The following is a 21955-nucleotide window of genomic DNA, read 5'->3' as shown; positions in this document are numbered from 1 at the left end:
TTATTTTTTCACAGCTGGGGAGACTAGAAATACAAGATCAGGGTGGCAGCATGATGAGTTTCTGGTGAAAGCTCCCTTCCTGGCTTACAGATGGCTACTTTCTTGCTGTGTCCTCATATGGCAGAGGGGAGGAGAGAGAGAGAAAGAGAAAGAGGGAAAGTGAGCAAACTAGCTCTCCGATGTCTCTTCTTAAAAAGGCACTAATATGGTCAAATCAAGGACCTACCCTCATTACCTCATCTAACCATAAACACCGCCAAATACCCCATCTCCAAAATACCATCATATTGGGGGTCAGGGCTTCAACCTACGAATTTGACAGAAACATACAACCTGTAACAGGCCCAACCCTTTGTTTGCTGTTCTCTTGTGGATATTAAAGCCAGACCTCTAGTTTACCAAGAGCAAGGCCCTCACTCACCCTACACCCTGCTGCAGCATCAGCTCACAACAGCAGCTTGGTGCTCTAGTCTTCTGTTTCCACTACATTTCTGGAATCTAAGGATTTCATTTGCTTCTTTGAATCAACTATCAAACATGCCTAGGATTTTTCACTTTTCCAAGTGTTACCTTATTGCCAGAACCAGAAATTTCTCACTCAGCTTCTTTCTTTATGTGACCCAAACAAGTCTTCTGATTTTCCATTCCTTTCCTATTAAAAACAAGTACACAAGTATAATTTTCATTCATCTCATACAGTAATTCTGAGAAAAAGCAATTAGAGATAGCAATATGTTGCAAATTAAAAATGTTAAATATAGCAAGAGCAAATAGAGATTCTCTAATAATGCATTTTAATTATAATGCATTGATATTACACATTTTATCTGAGGATATTAAAGTGTATTATAACTACATTATAATTCCTGAAGAGACCATGAATGTTTCCAACCCAGCAACCACAGAACAATAAAAGACCATTTGAGATTTGATTGTAAATTAAGCATTATTGACTCCCTTTTTAAAGATTATAAGTACAATTTCTAGGATGTTATCCCATTGGTGCAGAGAAGGGCATTTTTCTCAGGACATGAGTTGAATAATTATAGTGGCTGAATTCAAACAGGAATTCTGCAGGGCGAACAGTTCTGAGAAAAGTGAGAAGGAGTTACATATACAAACAACCTTGGGTGGAGGCGGGATAAATACTGGCCATCTCTTTATGGTCTTGCTATTCCCCAATGGCTCTGGGACAGACCATATTCTCCTGTGCCTGCCTTTTTCTATCTGGAAATAAAAACAGGATTCATTGAAAAGACTGTTATTAACTATGAGGTCAAACCTAGTATGATTTGTACCTGGAGAGGAAGGAGAATGGGGAGAGTGAGTTGGCCTTCATAATTTACAAAGGCAGAGTCTGTCTGGGTTTAGATCCATGGTTAGGTTAATTCTTCAAAGAATTAGGTTAATATCATGGAATTAAACTGACTTCCATGGTAACCTCTAGAACAGGAATTAGTTCAAACTGAAGCCACATCTCCCCTTTGGAAACTGGTAAGGCTCAACATTAAATATTAATTCACAGAACTATCTCGGAATGGAGCTGAGGCAAAATATTAGTGCCAGCTTATGAAAGCCCCCAGGCATTCTCTCTGCTGGTTTTTATGGAATTTATCTTGATTCTAAATACCTAGGGATGATATTCAGCCAACTATAAGGCCATACCAGTTGCTAAAATATAGGGACTTCTATACTAGTTGGTAACAAAGCAACTGCCGTTTGAGTCCAAAGTACTCTGGCCACTTAGTCCTATTTTAGTTCCCTCACACCTTCCAACCCATAGTTCACTCTCCACGATAAAGATTTTCTCCTGGGACAGCAGTCCCAGAATCCTACCCAAGCAACTAGAGCCAGAAGCTGTTTTGATAAGATAGTGCTGTGTTGTTGATTAAATGTTTTGCAAGTTGTCCTAGCCTGAGCCTGTAGGCTTGAACTGAACCAGAGCCTCCAGGTTCCAACCTTTAGTGCTTCCAATGTACATACATATCTTAACAATTTGATTGGGGGGGGGTTTCCAGACTTTGGCCCAATGGCCTGTTTGACTTCCTATCTTCCCAACAATCACTGCTGCTTGTTCTCAATACCAGTGGAGCCTAGAGTTTTAAATTTCACAGGTTAAATAAACCAATAAATCAATGTTTAAATATTTTTCAGGTTGATGTAATCTTAACTTTTAATCTTTTCAAGTAAGGACCATTAATTTAAAAAAATCATCTCCTACCACCATTATGCTATCTATGTAACAAAGAGCAGAAGGACACAAATTCAGTATAAAGAATTTTGCTTAAGAAAAACTCACTACATTGTCTCTCTCTCTCTGTCTCTTTTTTTTTGGTCTTTTTAGGGCTGCACCCATGGCATATGGAGGTTCCCAGGCTAGGGGTACGCCAGCAGCTCAGAGCAACGCCAGATCTTCAACCCACTGAGCAACGCCAGGGGTTGAACCCACAACCTCATGGTTCCTAGTTGGATTCGTTTCCACTGTGCCACAATGGGAACGCCATTTTTTTTTTTTTTTTTTTTTTTTTTTACTTTCTCTTTCTCATTTTACCAAAGACTGATGAGAAATTAACCACAGACTGGTAGTAATCAGTGATATTTGCATGTCTGCACCTTACTCTGTACAATAATCAGTTTGCAAGCCTAGTTAATGCAGTTCACCTGATTCAATTTGGTTCGCTCCACAGTTTGGTTTGATGTTCCAGACCCTGGACTGCACCACGGTTCTAAAACTAAAGTATAAAATGAAGACAGTCTTAGCATTGGTTAAGTCCTATCACTCCCTCCTACCACTGCTTGGGACGAGCAGGAGCACTGCAATTATAACATTTACATCTCTGAGCCTTGGCAGAACCCAATATTTTATGGCCTGTTCTTCTCTCCTCTTAATGCAACAAATTGACATTGTATATTTATTTATATGTGAATTACCCAATAACATTGGAACTTTCCTGGTAGCATGAATTACTGCACTAACGATATGCAAATTTGTAAGTCAGAGCTTGATGGCAAGCAAAATAGTCAATACCTATCCTATAGAAAATAGTTATTTGGGAGTTCCTGTCATGGCTCAGCGGAAACAAATCTGACTAGTATCCATGAGGACGCAGGTTTGATCCCTGGCCTTGCTCGGTGGGTTAAGGATCCAGCATTGCCGTGAGCTGTGGCTCAGGTTGTAGATGCAGCTCAGATCCCCAGCTGCTGTGGCTGTGGCACGGGCCAGTGGCTGTAGCTCTGATTCGACCCCTAGCCTAGGAACCCTCCATATGCTGCAGGTGGTGCAGCCCTAAAAAGACAAAAAAAAAAAAAAAAAAAAAAAGGAAGAAGAAAACAAAGAAAATAGTCCTCTGGCTTTGAATAAAGAGTACCTGTAAGGACCTTTCATCTGTATACTCAACTACATCAAAGAATGAGTGCTTCTAATGCATATTATAAAACTACAGAAAAGGGGTTTTATCTGGCACATGATAATTTTACTAAACTATGTGTAGAGAAAAGAAAAGCCTTCAGTAGCAAAACAGAAAGACATAATTGATTACACTATTAGGAAGCTGTTACAACATGAAACAAACATCATAAGATGGTAAGAAGACTCAGCTAATAACGTATTTCTGACATCAGTAAAATTAGTTGCTTTTCATCAATGTTGTGAAATTTCTGATTTGTTTTAGCCTTGTGTATTATTCTATTATGGCATGATGATTCTCATTATGCTTTCCTAAGCCCTATCAACAGATAGAGTCTAGACTCTAATTATCTCTATATTTAGTCAAAATAGTCAGGCTTCATCTGTTTTCAGAACAGTTAATGTATTTGGCTCATTACCCTGAAAACACTGAGTACAATTTAGCTCACTAAAAACGCATCCAGCATTAGCTTATGTAAGGAGCATAAAGGTCCAACTGTGCGATGATTTTACTCTCTTCCTATGGCAGTGAGTCAGAAAATAATAGCTATTACTTTTGATCACTTATAATGTACCAGACACCACGTTCACCTTTCATATGCATTATTCATTTAGTTCTCACAACAACAAATTATTATTCCCATTGTACATATTTAGAAGCTCACCTAGAGTCATACATATAGGAAGTGGCAGATATAGGACAGTCTGATTTCAAAGCCTGAAGTCTTAACCACTATATTATAAAAAGTACTTGATTCCACAAAAGTACAGACCACATACAGTTATGTCCTCAAAGAGATGGAAACTAGCGTTTCAACCCTTACATGAGGCTACTTTGAGGAGGGTATTAATTTTTATTTATTTCTCCAGGAAGCTTATTCCCCTGACCAACATCCTTGAATGAATTTCCATTGTTCTTGAATAAAAATTCCAATATCTATGAGTTCCTGGACACTTGGACTCTCCTCCATTCCAGGATCCTTCACTTACTTGGTTCAACTACTCTGGCCTTCCACGGTTCCTCCCACACTCCACCGGTTTCCTTCCTCAGGGCTTTCTCCCATCTTCTTCCACTGAGTTAAACATTCTCTGCTCCTACTCATACTGCCAGCCTCAGTTAACTGCTATTTCCAAACAAGACTTTCTTGACACTCCAGCCTGCATCATGTTCTCCTGTACTGTTTTTCCAGAAGACCCTTTGTATTCATTATCACAGGTTATAAATGTATTTTTAATTTTGTGATTATTTCTTTTTACTATTTTCTTCTTTTTATTTTTTCTAGTCTTATTGAGATATAACTGACATGCAGCAGTGTATAGGTTTAAGGCGTACAACATAATGATCTGACTTAGGTACATCATGAAATGAGGACCACAGCAGGCTTAGTGAACATCCATCATCTCATTTAGATACAATATTAAAGAAATAGAGAAACAATTTCCCTGTGAGGATAACTCTTAGAATTTACTCTCTTAACAACTTTCATATATAATATACAGCTGTATTAATTATCTTTATTATGCTGTACTTACTTATAAGTGGAAGTTTGTACCTTTTGATTACCTTCATCTAGTTTCCATCTTTCACTAAAATGTAGGATTCAGTAATATTAGGGACTGTGCTGGTCTTGTACAGACTGAATAAATGAATGAAAGAATAGTGATGGATTTATGTACTTTGTCTTTTTAAGCAGATATCAGCTCAGGTTAGTCTGTATCCAAAGAACTGAGCAAAGCTATATGATTCCATGTGTTTGAGTCTACGCCCTTGGCTCTGTACTAGACTGAATATTTTAGGTTATTCCCAGGCCATTTCCCTGAAACTGCTATGCAAGAAAACAAAAGTAAGTATAGGACTAACTATTCTCAGGAAGTTTCTCTAGTGCTAGAGCATGCTGGAAGAAGAAAGAGAGGAGACACTGCCTTGTATTTTTACATGGAAACCATAAATGTCACATTTCTTCAACAGTGACAACAGTGATTAAAGAAAGTGTATAAAAAGTTAGTTGTTAAGATGGTGATGAAGAAGACATGTTTTTTAATTCTTACACTAATTTATTCATAACTGCAAACAGCCAAAATAAAATATGTATTGATAAGATTAAATAAGTATATGTAGAATTATTTTATCAAAAACATTTTTAGAAAATCTGATAGGAACAAAAGGACACTATTGGCTTTGAGGTCATTCATTCTTAACGCTTATATCTATAAGCTTTGAACCTTTTCTATTAAATATTAACTCTTATTTTATAGGAATAATTGGATTTAAAGGGGGCAGAAATCTGTTCAACTCTTTCATAATGCACACTCGCATCAAAAATTAGCTGTTTTCACCAACATTACAGAAATTCTAGAAACACTGAAAAATATGAACAAATCATTCAAATCCCAACAATTTCAAGAAAATCTTAGGTAACATATGGTGTATTTCTGTTCAGTCTTTTTGCTGGGTATCTTTTTTAAACATAGATTCAATAAATTTGCATTATACAAGATTGATTATAGTTTGTAAAGTTTATCTTTCATGATTTATAACAGGAAATATGCCTGCAATTACAAAATATTTTGGGAAGATAAATAAAATAAAGGGGAGAAGTGAGTATTACCCCATATGGCACCACCCACAGATAACTACAAGTAATATTTTGACATATGTTCTTACAATCTTTTTTCTAGGGTTATTTTCTTAAGTTGTCACATAGTGTACACTGATTTTATAGCAGAGTTAACACAGATATTCACAGATCCTAGAATAAATAATTTCTAAGGGTTAATAATTTGCTGCCTATTTCATTTCACCTTACTCTCTTCACAGGGTTCAACAGAATAAAGCATTCTACGGCGCCATGCATTTAATATTAAAAGTCCTTTTATTGTTTTATGATTGGGCTAATACAAAGATCTAGTTGTCAGATCAGACTCACTTGAAGAGTGCTTATGCAATAACAAGCTTTAAGAATACTTTTGGGATACAGGCAGTTATGAGGCTGGACAAAGCAGAGAGAAGTCTAGGACATCAAAGGTGACTCCATGAGTCCTTTTACCCCACATCGATGTCTTCTCTGACCCAGAATAATAGGTGAAGGTTCTGATAAGCTTTTGCACATTTACCTTACATAGCAGGATGAATGCTTAAGTTATGAAATATCTTTATTTTGTACTCCAGAGTGTGTATAACTTATGTGAGGTTCTTCAGGGAACCACACATCATAGATCTATAGATTCTGGGTTTATTTACTAAGTAATCCTTAGCAAGGACATCATGCTAAGGCATTCTATGATAAAAATACTTTCTTTTAGCAAATATTATTAGTCTGTTTATCTAGAGCTCCAGCTGACAAAGAGATTGGACTGGATTAACCTATCTTTTACTTTCCCTCAGTGTAGTTTCTCTCAATGCCCTCGAAGATAGTGAATGGATCTCAGACCAGCTATTAAGACTCTTTTATTCTCAATAAGCAATATGAAAAGAGAAAAACTATCCCTAGAATTTAACTCCCCATTTTCCAACCCTAATTCTTGCAAGGATGTGATTTATAGTGGATGCATAGTCAGTCATTCTGTTCCTCTGGTACTTTTCCCCCACCTTCTATTTTGAAAAACTCTTAGCCATTCCTCTTTCCCCCCAACAATTGCCTCTGGTCTGTTCTCTTTCCTATCCCATTGGACTCCAATAAAAGGTATGTTAGAAACTCCGAGAAAATAGCATAAAAGAAAACCTAGATGACCCTGGGTATGGTGACATCCTTTTAGATACAAAACCAAAGGTACAATCTATGAAAGAAAGAATTGATAAGATGGACTTTATTAAAATTTAAAATTTCTTCTCTGAAAAAGACACTCAAGAAAATGAAAAAGCAATCCAAAGACTGGGAGAAAATTTTTGCAAAACACATATCTGATGAAAGACTGCTATCCAAAGTATATAAAAAACTCTTAAAACTCAGCACTAACAAAACAAACATGCCATTTGCAGCAACATGGATGGAACTAGAGACTCTCATACTAAGTGCAGTAAGCCAGAAAGAGAAAGACAAATACCATATGATATCGCTTAAATCTGGAATCTAATATAGGGCACAAATGAACCTTTCCACAGAAAAGAAAACCATGGACTTGGAGAATAGACTTGTGGTTGCCAAGGGGGAAGGGGAAGGAGTGGGATGAATGGGGTGCTTGGGGTTAACAGATGCAGACTATTGCCTTTGTAATGGATTAGCAATGAGATCCTGCTGTGTAGCACTGGAAACTATGTCTAGTCACTTATGATGGAGCATGATAATGTGAGAAAAAAGAATGTATACATGTATGTGTAACTGGGTTACCATGCTGTACAGTAGAAAACTGACAGAACACTGTAAACCAGCTGTAATGGAAAAAAATAAAAACCGCTATATAAAATAAAATAAAAATAAATTTTTAAAAATGGGCAAAAAACCTGAACAGAAATCTTACCAAAGAAAATACAGAGATAGCAAATAAACATATAAAAAGATGCTCCACAGCATATGTCATAAGAGAATTGCAAATTAAAACCACAAAGAGATTCTACTATACATCTCTTAGAATGGCCAAAATCTGAAACACAAAAAGACCAAAATGCTGGCTAAGATGTGGAACAATAGAAACTCTCACTTATTGCTGGCAAAAATTGTCAGACACGTGTAAGATAGTTTGTCAGTTTCCTATAAAACTACACATACTCTTACTATATGATCTAGCATCATGCTCCTTGGTACTTAGCAAAATGAATTATATTCATAATGGCCAAGACTTAGAAGCAACCAAGATGTCCTTCACTAGGTGAATGAGTAAATGCATGCTGATGCATTCAGACAATGGAATATTAGTCAGCATTAAAAAGAAATGAATTTTATGCTGGGAAAAGATATGGAAGAAACTTAAATGCATATTACGAGGTGAAAGAAGCCAGTCTGCAAAGGCTGTGTACTGTGTGATTCTAACTATATGACATTCTGAAAAAGAAAAAACTATGAGGACAGCAAAAGGATCTGTGGTTACCAGGGGTGAGCAGGGAGGGAGGAAGGAACAGATATAACATAGAGGATTTTTAGGCCAGTGAAACTACCCTAAATGATTCTATAATGGTAGATACATGTCATTATTTATCAGTTGAAATCCATAAAATGTACCCCAAAGTGAACCTTTGTTTTCTTATATGCTTTGTGATTTCAGACTGTGAGCTGCATATTGTCCTTGAAACATTATTTGTGGAGAATTTTGGAGGCCTTGAATGAAGGTACTTTCTTTCAGATAGCATTTTCATTTACATTTCATCAGGTGCCTAGAGGCATTACTAGTCTAAAACCAATTTAGATTAAAATAAAACTAAATTTCTGGCTTGGCATTTTTGAATTACTTAAATGATAAAAAGGTAGACTGCAAATTAACATAAAGACCAGTTTGTAAACATAACTTCTAAGGGAACGATTTTATTCCCCTCTGGTGGCTGTCACCACATCAGACACCTGGGATTACTGTGGGTTGTCTTGGTACATGAGTTTGCCTCTTATTATCCTTATATCAATGACCCAGTCCTTTGGAATTTCAACTTAATATGGAGAGAGATCCAATTTGACTCCTCTGATTAAGCAAGCCCTGGGACTTGACATCAAAATTAAAGTTCAAGTTTGCAATGATGTGACTGACAAGGGATTGATTCCCAAAATATACAAACAGCTCATACGACTCAATATAAAAAAAAATCAAACAACGCAATCAAAAAATGGGCAGAAGGGAGTTGCTACTGTGGCACAGCAGGTTAAAATTAGTGGTGTTGCTGTAACTGTGGCATATGTCACAGCTTCGGCTTGGATTTAATCCCTGGCCTGAGAACTTCCAAATGCTGCAGCTGTGGCAGTGAAAAAATGGACAGAAGATCTAAATAAACATTTCACCAAAGAAGACATACAGGAGTTCCCCTCGTGGCGCAGTGGTTAACGAATCCGACTAGGAACCATGAGGTTGCGGGTTCGGTCCCTGCCCTTGCTCAGTGGGTTAAAGATCTGGCGTTGCCGTGGGCTGTGGTGTAGGTTGCAGATGCAGCTTGGATCCTGCGTTGCTGTGGCTCCGGTGTAGGCTGGCAGCTATAGCTCGGATTAGACCCCTAGCCTGGGAATCTACATATGCCACTGGTGCATCCCTAAAAAAGGCAAAAAAAGACATACAGATGGCCAAGATGTACCTAAAAAATACTCAACATCTCTAACTATTAGAGAAATGCAAATCAAAACTACAATGAGGTATCACCTCACACTTGGTCAGAATAGCTATCATCAAAAAGTCTACAAACAATAAATTCTGGAGAGGGTATGGAGAAAAGGGAACCCTTCTACACTGTTGGTAGGAATGTAAATTGGTGCAAGCACTATGGGCCACAGCATGGAGATTACTTAAAAAACTAAAAATAGAGCTACCACATGATACAGCAACCCCACTCTTGGGCATATATCCAGAGAAAACCGTAATTCAAAAACATACATGTACTCCAATGTTTACTGCAGTGCTATTTACAATAGCCAAGACATGGAAGCAACCTAAATGTCTATTGACAGATTAATGCGTAAATAAATTCATATCTATATCTGTATCTACATAGTGTAATACTACTCAGCCATAAAAAGAATTAAATAATGCCTTTTGCAGCAACGTGGATGGACCTAAAGATTCTCATATCAAGTGAAATAAGCCAAACAGAAAGACAAATATCATGTGACATCACTTATATATGGAATCTAAAAAAAAATGATAGAAATAGACCTACAGACATGGAAAGCAAACTTATGGTTACCAAAGCAGAAAGGGGGAGGAGGGATAAATTAGGAGTTTGGGATTAAAAGATACACACACACCCTTATATATAAAATGGATAACCAACAAAGACCTACTTTAGCGTACAGGGAACTATACTCAATATTTTGTAATAACTTATGAGGGAAAGAATCTGAAAAAGAATAGGTAGCCATATACATATAACTGAATCACTGTGCTGTACACCCTAAACAAACACAACATTGTGAATCAACTATACTTCAGTTAAAAAAAAGTTCAAGTTTGTAGAAACTAGCAAAAGTCCTGAAGGCAATGGTACTGTATCTCTGGGTCCCCATTTTCCTCATAGACCTCACATTCCTTATATTATTATCAGCTTTTAATGCTTTGAAGATTAAAAAAAATATTGGATCCAGAATTTTCAGCTGTGGGAGGTCTTTATATTTGACATAGACCACTTAGTTTAGTTTTTCTACTTGTATGTTTCCTCCCTTGGTTTGCAGTACCAATGGGTCGAATTTTTATCTCTAATGTTATATTCCTGACTTCTACTCTGAGTTAGACCTTTTCATGTTGATGTATTTTCCCACATCTCTATCACTGAAGTCAGAATCTTTTCTCATGAACAGTTTCTCCTTCTGTCATAATCATCTGTGAAACAGCACTATTTTGCCAGATACCATTCTCAATACGTAAAATCACAGTTGATTCTTCTCAATCCTGATAATCAGTGCCTGACAGATCTTTCACTTTGGCATCTTTCAACTTAATTGACTCTCATCCGAGCCATTACTACCTTTACCTGGTCTCCCTTTCTCTGTGATCTTCCACCTCTGGTCCATTCTGGGCATTGCCTCCATTACTGAATGTCCTTTACAAGAAACCCCCCATGAGTTCACATTTGTCAACAGAAAAAGCCCAGTCTCCTTAATCAGTTGTCATGTAAGCCTCACAGGAACTTCCTCTAGGCTTTCTTTTTAGGCTTGTATCACACTCTATACAGGCATCAGGCTAACTCAACAACTTGCAAATCTCTGAGCCCACTGTATACGTTTTCTACTTCTATTATCTTGTATGTCCCACTTATGCTCTGGAATAGTGTCATTACTGTATCACTATTGAAATCTAATAATGCCAGGCCAAATTCTAAATGTCACTACCTCCAAAAAATCTCCCCTCTTCACTCTAGCCTTTTAAAAATACTCATGTCATCTCTTATACATCAGACTTAACCATATGGGATTGAAGTTTTTATAAATCAAAAGAAATGAAATTGAATACGTCATAAAAACACTCCCTACAAATAAAAGTCCAGGACCAGATGGCTTCAGAGACGAATTCTACCAAACATACAAAGAGGATCTGGTGCCCATCCTCCTTAAACTTTTTCAAAAGTTTGAAGAAGAAGGAACACTCCCAAAGACATTCTATGAGGCCACCATCACCCTAATTCCAAAACCAGACAAAGATAACACCAAAGAAGAAAACTATCAGCCAATATATTTGATGACTATAGATGCAAAAATTCTCAACAAAATTTAGCTAACTGAATCCAACAACATATCAAAAAGATCATACACCATTACCAGGTGGGATTCATGCCAGGTTCACAAGGATGGTTCAACATACTCACATCAATCAACGTCATATACCATATTCACAAAAGGAAAGTCAAAAGCCATATGATCATCTCAATGATGCAGAGAAAGCACTTGACAACGTCCAACATCCATTTATGATAAAAACTCTCACCAAAGTGGGTATAGAGGGGACATTCCTTAACATAATCAAAGCCATTTATGACAAACCCACAGCAAATATAATATGCAATGGAGAAAAATTGAAAGCCTTCTCACTAAAATCTGGAACAAGACAGGGATGCCCACTATCACCACTGCTATTCAACATAGCTTTGGAAGTCTTAGCCACAGCAATAAGACAAACAAAAGAAATAAAAGGCATCCAAATAGGAAGAGAAGAGATAAAACTGTCACTGTATGCAGATGACATGATACTATACATAGAAAACCCTAAGGACTCAACCCAAAAACTACCTGAACTGATTAACAAATTCAGCAAAGTAGCTGGATATAAGATTAACATTCAGAAATCAGTCATTTCTGTATACTAACAATGAAATATTAGAAAAGGAATACAAAAATATAACACCTTTTAAAATTGCACCCCAAAAAAGCAAATACCTGGGAATGCACCTGACCAAGGAGGTAAAGGACTTATATGCTGAGAATTATAAAACATTAATCAAGGAAATTAAAGATGACATAAATATATGGAAATATATTCCATGTTCCTGGATTGGAAAAATTAATATTGTAAAAACGGCCATTCTACCCAAAGCAATCTACAGATTCAATGCAATCCCCATCAGATTATCCATAATGTTTTTTACAGAACTAGAAAAAACAATCCAAAAATTTATATGGAACCACAAAAGGCCCAGAATTACCAAAGCAATCCTGAGGAACAAAAACCAAGCAGGAGGCATAACTCTCCCAGACTTCAGGCAATATTACAAAGCCACAGTCATCAAAACAGTGTGGTACTGGCACCAAAACAAACCTATAGACCAATGGAACAGAACAGAGAACCCAGAAATAAACCCAAACACCTATGGTCAATTAATCTTTAACAAAGGAGGCAAGAGCATAAAAAGGGAAAAAGAAAGTCTATTCAGCAAGAATTGCTGGGAAAACTGGACAGCTGCATGCAACTAGAACACACCCTCACACCATGCATGAAAATAAACTCAAAATGGCTGAAAGACTTAAATATAAGACAAAACACCATCAAACTCCTGGAAGAGAACATAGGCAAAACACTCTCTGACATCAACCTTATGAATATTTTCTCAGGTCATTCTCCCAAGACAACAGAAATAAGAGCAAAAATAAACCAGTGGGACCTAACTAAACTGACAAGCTTTTGCACAGCAAAGGAAACCAAAAAGAAAACAAAAAGACAACTTACAGAATGGGAGAAAATAGTTTCAAACAATGCAATGGAGAAGGGCTTAATCTCTAGAATATACAAGCAACTTATACAACTCAACAGCAAAAATGCCAACAAACCAACTGAAAAATGGGCAAAAGACCTGAATAGACATTTCTTCAAGGAAGATATACAGATGGCCAACAAGCACATGAAAAAATGCTCAACATCCCTCTTATTAGAGGAATGCAAATCAAAACTACCACAAGATACCACCTCACACTAGTCAGAATAGCCATCATTAATAAATCCACAAATAACAAGTGCTGGAGGGGGTGTGGAGAAAAGGGAACCCTTCTGCACTGTTGGTGGGAATGTAAGCTGGTACAGCCACTATGGAGAACAGTATGGAGGTACCTTAGAAATCTATACATAGAACTTCCATATGACCCAGCAATCCCACTCTCGGGCATATATCTGGACAAAACATTCATTAAAAAAGACACATGCACCTGCATGTTCACTGCAGCACTATTCACAATAGCTAAGACATGGAAACAACCCAAATGTCCATCAACAGACGATTGGATTAGGAGGACGTGGTATACATACACAATGGAATACTACTCAGATATAAAAAAGAATGACATAATACCTTTTGCAGCAACATGGAGACTCTCATCCTGAGTGAAATAAGTCAGAAAGAGAAAGACAAATACCATATGATATCACTTATAACTTATACAGCACAAATGAACCTTTCCAGAGAAAAGAAAATCATGGACTTGGAGAATAGACTTGCGGCTGCCTGAGGGGAGAGGGAGGGGGTGGGAGGGATTGGGAGCTTGGGGTTAATGGAATGAAACTATTGCTCTTGGAATGGATTTGTAACGAGGTCCTGCTGTGTAGCATTGAGAACTATATATAGATACTTGAATCGCAACATGATAGTGGGAGGAAAAATTATGTATACATGTATGTGTAGCTTGGTCCCCATGCTATACAGTGGAAAAAAAAAAGTAGCTGTACATTGGCAATTTCATGAGTCAAACCAAAACCCAGTTCAGAGCTTTGTATAAAATCGGCAATGTGTCTGATACATATTCACTTAAGTGTGTGAATGAACATTTTGACAAAAATAAACCATAGTGTCCAAGAATGAAAGAAGATAAGTTTAGCTGAGAAACTCTCAGAATAAGCATTAAAATTTTACCCCTCTAGGAGTTCCCCCGTTGTGGTGCAGTGGAAAAAATCCAACTAGTAACCATGAGGTTGTGGGTTCAATCCCTGGCCTTGCTCAGTGGGTTCAGATTCAGCATTGCTGTGAGCTATGGTGCAGGTTGAAGACGTGGCTCTGATCCTGCGTTGCTGTGGCTATGGTATAAGCCAGCCACTGTAGCTCTGATTTTATCCCTAGTCTGAGAACTTCCATATGCCACAGGTACGGCCCTAAAAAGCAAAAAAAAAAAAAAAAAAAAAAAAAAAAAAAATCCCTCTAAATGTATGAAGAATTGTCAGTGTACACACACACAGTAAATGAAATTTCACAAGGAAATAAAACTATGACTAGAATTCAGAGAACAGGGATAGTGAAAATAGTAGAGTTACCAATGTTTGCAGCTCATATTCATTTCACAAGGCTGTATGGAAATTGATAACCTACATATACCCAAATGTACTTTGAACTAATTGAATACAAGGGACTCTTTAAGAACAAACTGTTATTATTGTAACAATACCATTGAAAACATCATGTGGTAATTGGAAAATAAAATCAGGAATTGCAATTTACCTTAAAAATTAAAGGAAATTCATTTAAGAGCTCTCTTGGCATTTCAGTTGTTGTTGCTAAGAATCTACTTCTAAAAGCCAAATTAACCAGACTGTCCATTACCATTGATCACATAAGCTAGATAATTGCCAAATCTCTATCTTACTTATGCTGTGTAAATGCAGCATAATGTGAAAGTAAGGACAATGTATCTTGATGCATAAAATACCCTGTAATACTTCTATTACAATTTTTAAAGCATCTCTCTACATCTCTCCCATGTCCCTACTGTTAGAACTGCTTAGATTACATAAGCATGGGGCAGAGCCACTAGCAAAGATTTCTCTGATGTCATAAAAGCGATGTCTCTGCTTTGCCCTCTTATGTAATGAAAGACAGAGTTCGAAGATAAATATGAATGGGACTCTGCCAAAATTGCCTTAGTAGTACCTATAATAAAGACCCTACCAGAAGGTAAAATCCTCCTCCTCTTGCTGAATTGGTTCTTTCAGCTGGCAGAGCTGTCCTTAGGGCTGAGGCTTTTTATCCCCAGGGAAACAAAGAATGTACTTTGAGCTCAGAGCAAATCTTCTGTAATGCTCTCTCTTAAAATGATCAAATTTGTACCACATGTAGAAGAGGAATAATTAAACAATAACTGAAAAAGATGGTAACGACTTCAATATTTTACTCAATGAACTGATATATGTCCAACTAGGACATCAGGAATTTTGCCTTTTAACAGAGTAATTTTTTAAAATAATTATGGTGATGTATTTATTTTTGTGTGATATTGTGGTTACTTTGTTTTTAATTTACTCAGGATTGTACCACAGGTGGAGAAAGGCTAGAAGCTTCTCTACTTCAAACCATAACACTCAGAGAGGTAGTCAGTTGCCAATCAGGATTTCACAGTGTTGTATAAACTTTTAGAACATGTCTGCTGGGGAAATACAAAAACAGAAACAGAATCAATGTCCTGAGTTTGATTTACAGTTACTACTAATGAAGTATATAATCTTGAGCAAGTTTTTAACCTATTTTTTAAACTTATCTCCCTTTCTATAAAATTAAAATGAGTCTGCTCTCCCTACTTTATTAAGAGGCCTTAGGGATTAAAGTATATTTCATAAAAACTCTTTATAAGTGCAATATAGCATGCATACGTAAAGTATTACTGCTATTAATTTCTCGCACAGAAAGATAAAAATGTAATGAGAACAAAGACTAATTTTGGGAACTATCAGTGTTATGTATCACTTACTAACAGGTTGGTTTTATTTCCCAAATTACTTTTTTCTCCTGTTCTGCTGCTACATTATTCAGACTGTTAAGGTTAGATGGTACAACCTGTGAAGAATTATGTATGGCTTATTCAGTAATGCAAGCGGGAGCTCTGTTCTCTGATTGCAGCATTATAATCTCCCATTATAGTATGCACTGTAAATCATCGTGCAGACAGAGGATGGGGTTGGATCCTTAGGTAATCTGTGAAGAGTGGCACTCTTTATAGCAAGGATACACCTTTCTGTTCCGAGCATGAACAGGGGTGGCTCCAGCATATGTAGCACTACATTTCCATTAGACAGTTAGATATAATAATCAATAAAAGGAGATCCTATTTCTATTCCATGGAACAGCTTCCGAAAGGGGTACAATGAGGAAGATACACATTGAATAAAATAGCAGACTGAGAAGCACAGAGGATACAAATCAAACTAATAATAACATCCTACACTTGCATGGCACTTTGTTAGGTTAAAAAAAAAAAGCCTTCTTGTGAATGATTTTATTTGATTTTCACAACAGTATCATGGGGTAGGCAGGCTAGTTACATGTACTGTCATATTTACAGATATTTAGATGGGTTAAGTGATTTGCCCAAGCTCACAGAAATTTTCTGATTTCTAGTATAGTTCTATTTCTAGTAGTTTTGGTTATGCAAAAGACAGAAAAAAATTTCCATTATGTTGCTTTATTAACACTTTGTGTCTTACTTTTTCAAATGGAGTCTGCAACTAGGTGAAGGTAATGTGAAGTGAAAGGACAGAGAAAAAGAAAATACTAAAATAGTGTTCTTTATTTTTTATTTTTTTGTCTTTTTAGGGCCACACCCGCAGCATATTGAGATCCCCAGCCTAGGGGTCTAATTGGAGCTACAGCTGCTGGCCTAAGCCACTGCCACAGCCAAGCTGTTTCTGTGACCTACACCACAGCTCACAGCAAAGCCGGATCCTTAATCCACTGAGAAAGGCCAGGGATTGAACCCGCAAACTCATGGTTCCTAGTTGGATTCATTTCCACTGTGCTACAACGGGAACTCCTAAAATAGTGTTCTTTAAAAGACATGATATTGTAATGCATTATGTTCACACATTTGGTTTTGAATAGCCATCTAATGTCAATGTGTGATATCCACTGGATATATTTACTGTAATTAAAATTAATTTAATTTTTATAATTTTACTGTAATCTTTGTGTAGACACCTTAAGAGGCATTGAAATAAAAATGATCAATTGCTTATTTTTAATGCTTTCTCAATCTGGATGCCTACTACCACATTGCCATACATCTCTTCCCATGTTGGATACTCATGTTGCTTTTCATGCTAGGTCCACTAAATAAACAAATAATAAATACTTGCATGCATGCATTAAAATTTACAATTGGTCAGATAATTTTCTAGGTCCTTTCACAAAGGTTACTGCTTCCATGGCTTGAGGAAACCTTGGGGTTTTTGAGAAAGAAATCTCTTTAGTCAGGGCCTGAGGATTTTGGGAAATAGTGATTTGAAAGTGTTGAATGGAAGAAAAGTCAATGAATGTGGATTAAAAAAATCTATAACTCTAGACTACAGCTAGACTAAAGAGCTGAAGGTACAACAGCTTTTTCACTAATCCTCATTATTTCCACACTGGCATGAGTTAGGTGCTTGGTAATTACATGCTAAAGGTTACTTATAAGGAACAGATAAAAATGAAACATTCCAGATGTAAACTTCCTATAGAAACTGCATTTTAAATTTCTCTTGCCCTTTTAGCTCCAAAATGGGCCCTACCAGCCCATTTCCGGCAAAATCATCAAAAATTAATATTCTTTTCCACTCACTTTTTATTTGCCTTCCTGACTCTTTGACTCAGGCAATGCACTAAAGACCAAAGCATCATTTATTAACTACAATGCAATTTTTATATAATATCCTTATAATATATGCATTGCAAACATTATAATAAATACCTTTTCAAAGATTTGGAAATTGATCATCAAAGAAAGTAGTGCAGCCAAGAATTTGGTCCAGGTCATCTGAATACACATCCTATATCTTTCCTGTTATGCACTTCTCTACTTTCAGGGTCCTAGAATTTAGCTGTCAGCTATCTATCAATTAATCCTACACTAGTTATACAATAACTAATGATGGCTTTCAGATTTATGCTTCCCAGAGACATTACAAATCTGGAAAATGGTGACATTTTAAAAAATATTTCATGATCCAAAGGAATGAAAGTATAAGAGTCAAAGGACAAATTAGGTTGACATGTTTAGCCCAGGAATCCAATCCAATGCTCCTATTAAGTCACATTTTCAAAAGCACTTTTTTGATTAATTTATATATTCATGCATGTAGGAAGGAAGGGCAATAAAAGCAAAACAAAACCCAAAATTTTACTTATCTCTTAATGTCATATGTAGCTTCTAATCCTGACCATAATGTTCTCAATAACACATGTAATTCAGAGGATCCAATTACAACGAGATCATGTTTTTTTTGGTTAATGAGCTTTCTTGTAAGTATATTCTAATTTGAACTGAGGTTTGTCTAGAAAACATAATCTATTCCAAATTTCAGCATTTTTTCTGCCTCTTTTGAGTATTGCTCATAAAGGCCATTGGAAAAAGATTTGACATTATTTTTCTTTGTTTCTTGTCTACTAGCTCCTCCCCTTCATTCCATTTTTTTACTTTACCGCAGTCAAAGGCACTCATACTTCATTAAATTTTTTAAATTAAAAAAGTTTTTTTTGGCTACCCCTATGGCATGCAGAAGTTCTTGGGCCAGGGATTGAACCCAAGCCACAGCAGTGATGATAACAAATTAAGACACCAGGGAACTCTAAGGCTACCCTAACTTTAAACTTGAACTTGGAATTAAATCCTCAGGTGTTGTAATAGTTAATAAATAAATATTTACTTAGTGCAGAAGCTGTTTGCACCAAAAAAAGGGAAGAGGTAAGAAATTGGCAAAGATTTGGACTATGTTTCAAGTGGTAATATGAGATAAGCTTAGAAAGTTTTCCAGGTTTTCAGTTATCACTTTTAACTGTTGACATTGAACTTTTACCTGAGTGACATAGCTAGCTAGTAGTTGAAAAAAATGACATAACAAATTAGTCAAGAAAACTGATCATATTCTTCAAATATGTACAATGTCTTTCCCAGAATCTCAGCTGCACAAAGATCAAGCCAAGCAGCCTGAGTATATTTCCTATGGCTGTGCAAAACACTTGTGCGTATGAACCAAATATCAAAGTTCAACCCAAAACAACAACACACATACACACAGCAGTGCAGTGATGAATTAAGATTTTCTAGAGTTTTATTTGAAACAAAATACATTTCCTATTTCTTTTCCTTCTTCAAGGGTCTATGAATGTAATCCAGGGGTCCATGAACATGTATGGGAAAAAAGTATTATTATTTTCATTAACTTCTAACTGAAATTTAGCATTTTCTTCAATTTTGAATGTAGGTAACAAATCTATGTCTTTTTCACCAATAGAAATCAGTTATTTCCATATTATATTAAATTTCTGCAGTTATCTTAAAGTATTTTTTTCATTTCTTTCTACCTCAAAACCACAGAAGTAATTAGACCGTCATAAGATCTTGTTACTTAAAATATTTATTTTAAAAAGTACATATATTACTATGTAGTTTCTATTTATGTATTTTTTTGGCTGTACCTGCAGCATGTGGAAGTTCCTGGGCCAAGGATAGAACCTGTGTCACAGCAACAACCTGAGTCACTGCTGTGAAAACAGTGGATCCTTAAACAGCTGCACCACAAGGGAAATTCAGTTTTTAATATTTTAATAGCAATATTTTTTTGTCTTTTTTTTTTTTAAGGGCTGCATTCACAGCATACAGAGGTTCCCAGGCTAAGGGTCAAATCGGAGCTATAGCTGCCAGCCTACACTACAGTTACAGCAACAAGGGATCCGAGCCACGTCTGTGACCTACACCCCAGCTCACAGCAATGCCAGATCCTTAACCCACTGAACAAGGCCAGGGATTGAACTGTGTCTTCATGGATGCTAGTCAGATTCATTTTCGCTGAGCCACGATAGGAACTCTGCAGTATTTTAATAGAATGGTTTTTCGTTGTTGTTGTGGTTATTCTATGTATCTTACTCTGTTTTTAAGTATATTTTTCTGATTTAGGAGTCTGTCTCATACTGCCAAGGGGTCCATAGCACAAAGTAGGTTAATAACTCTTACTCCACATGCTGAAATATTATAGGTCAAACAGAAGATAACAGCTTCAGAACACACATTTACAGAAATTCAGTAATGTAGACAAAAAGGGTCTATTTGTTGTAGGGGTGAAATAAAATTAATTGCATATGCGGCTCAGATCCCGCATTGCTGTGGCTCTGGTGTAGTCCGGAGGCTACAGCTCCGATTAGACTCCTAGCCTGGGAAACTCCATATGCCGCAGGAGCGGCCTTAGAAAAGGCAAAAAGACAAAAAAATAAAAATAAAAAATAAAAAAATAAAACAGAGAAGAGATATAATGTATGTAAAGAGATTCAATGTTTGTAAACTGTAAAGGGGTTATGTAGATAATGGTGTTATTGTTATCACTATTAACAACATTAAAAGGTATGCAATATTTACTACCTCTTTAAAATAACTTTTTTGCCTAGTGTTATTAAGTTTCTAGAATTCTGCTCCAGTAAAAAGAACATTTTTTTTTCTTTTTTGGCCACACCCGTGGCATATGGAAGTTCCTGGGCTAGGGATGGAACCTGCACTTCAGAGAAAATGCTGGATTTTTAATCCACTGTTTAATCCAATGTTCTGAAAAAGAACATTTTTAGGATTTATTTCATCTTCATTCAGAATGAAAACTGAATTAAAAATCATATATATTTGTCTTTCTTATATAGGGCTTTTATTTCCCTCCAAAATTAAGGGATTTTCATATATAAATATGGTAATTTCCCTGTTTCAAATTCTGTGCTCCATATTTTGGTTCTTAGGAAAAATGTTAGATTCTAGAAAAAATCATGTAATAATATCTCTTATCTAAAATATGAGATTTTAAAAAGCATGTATTTCTTTATTTCTATAATTTTCTCCTCCATATAAAGGTTTTACATGTTAAAGTCAAATAACTTGGTATTTTCTACACTCATCCTACAATATCTCAGGAAGGAAGACATGAATACCAATCTAGACCAGAAACATTTCAGGGAGGAAATGGAAGAAAGCTGAGGAACTCAAATTAACCTACAAATTCAATGCAATCTATAAGAATTCCACCTGGGTTCTTTGCAGAAATTGATAAGCTCGTATTAAAATTCCTGTGGAATTCAGGAACTTAAAATAGCCAAAACAACATAAAAAGTTATAGAGCTTATAATTTTTGATTTCAAAACTTACTACAAAAGCAACAATCATCAAGACAGTATGTCACTGGCATCAATACAGACATAAAGATCAATGGAATAAGATTAAAAGTCCAGGAGTTCCCGCCGTGGCGCAGTGGTTAACGAATCCGACTAGGAACCATGAGGTTGCGGGTTCGGTCCCTGCCCTTGCTCAGTGGGTTGACAATCTGGCGTTGCCGTGAGCTGTGGTGTAGGTTGCAGACGCGGCTCGGATCCCGTGTTGCTGTGGCTCTGGCGTAGGCCGGTGGCTACAGCTCCGATTCAACCCCTGGCCTGGGAACCTCCATGTGCCGAGGGAGCGGCCCAAGAAATAGCAACAACAACAAAAGACAAAAAAAAAAAAAAAAAAGATTTTCTAA

General features: G+C 36.5%; 1 protein-coding gene across 1 annotated transcript in view; it reads right to left on the bottom strand.

Annotated features, from left to right (window-relative positions):
- The window catches only part of ASB4 (ankyrin repeat and SOCS box containing 4), a 227253-nt gene that overhangs the window by 7743 nt on the left and 197555 nt on the right, over nt 1–21955 (bottom strand). Inside the window, exon 5 of the mRNA XM_021102414.1 lies at nt 571–652. Within this exon, the coding sequence (XP_020958073.1) occupies nt 612–652 (41 nt within the window). The 3' untranslated portion in view covers nt 571–611. The remainder of the gene's footprint in view (nt 1–570; nt 653–21955) is intronic.

The sequence above is a fragment of the Sus scrofa genome, chromosome 9 (assembly GCF_000003025.6).
Source record: "Sus scrofa isolate TJ Tabasco breed Duroc chromosome 9, Sscrofa11.1, whole genome shotgun sequence".
Classification (NCBI taxonomy): domain Eukaryota; kingdom Metazoa; phylum Chordata; class Mammalia; order Artiodactyla; family Suidae; genus Sus; species Sus scrofa.
Note: the sequence above shows the minus strand (reverse complement) of the source record. Positions and strands in the feature narration are given on the sequence as shown.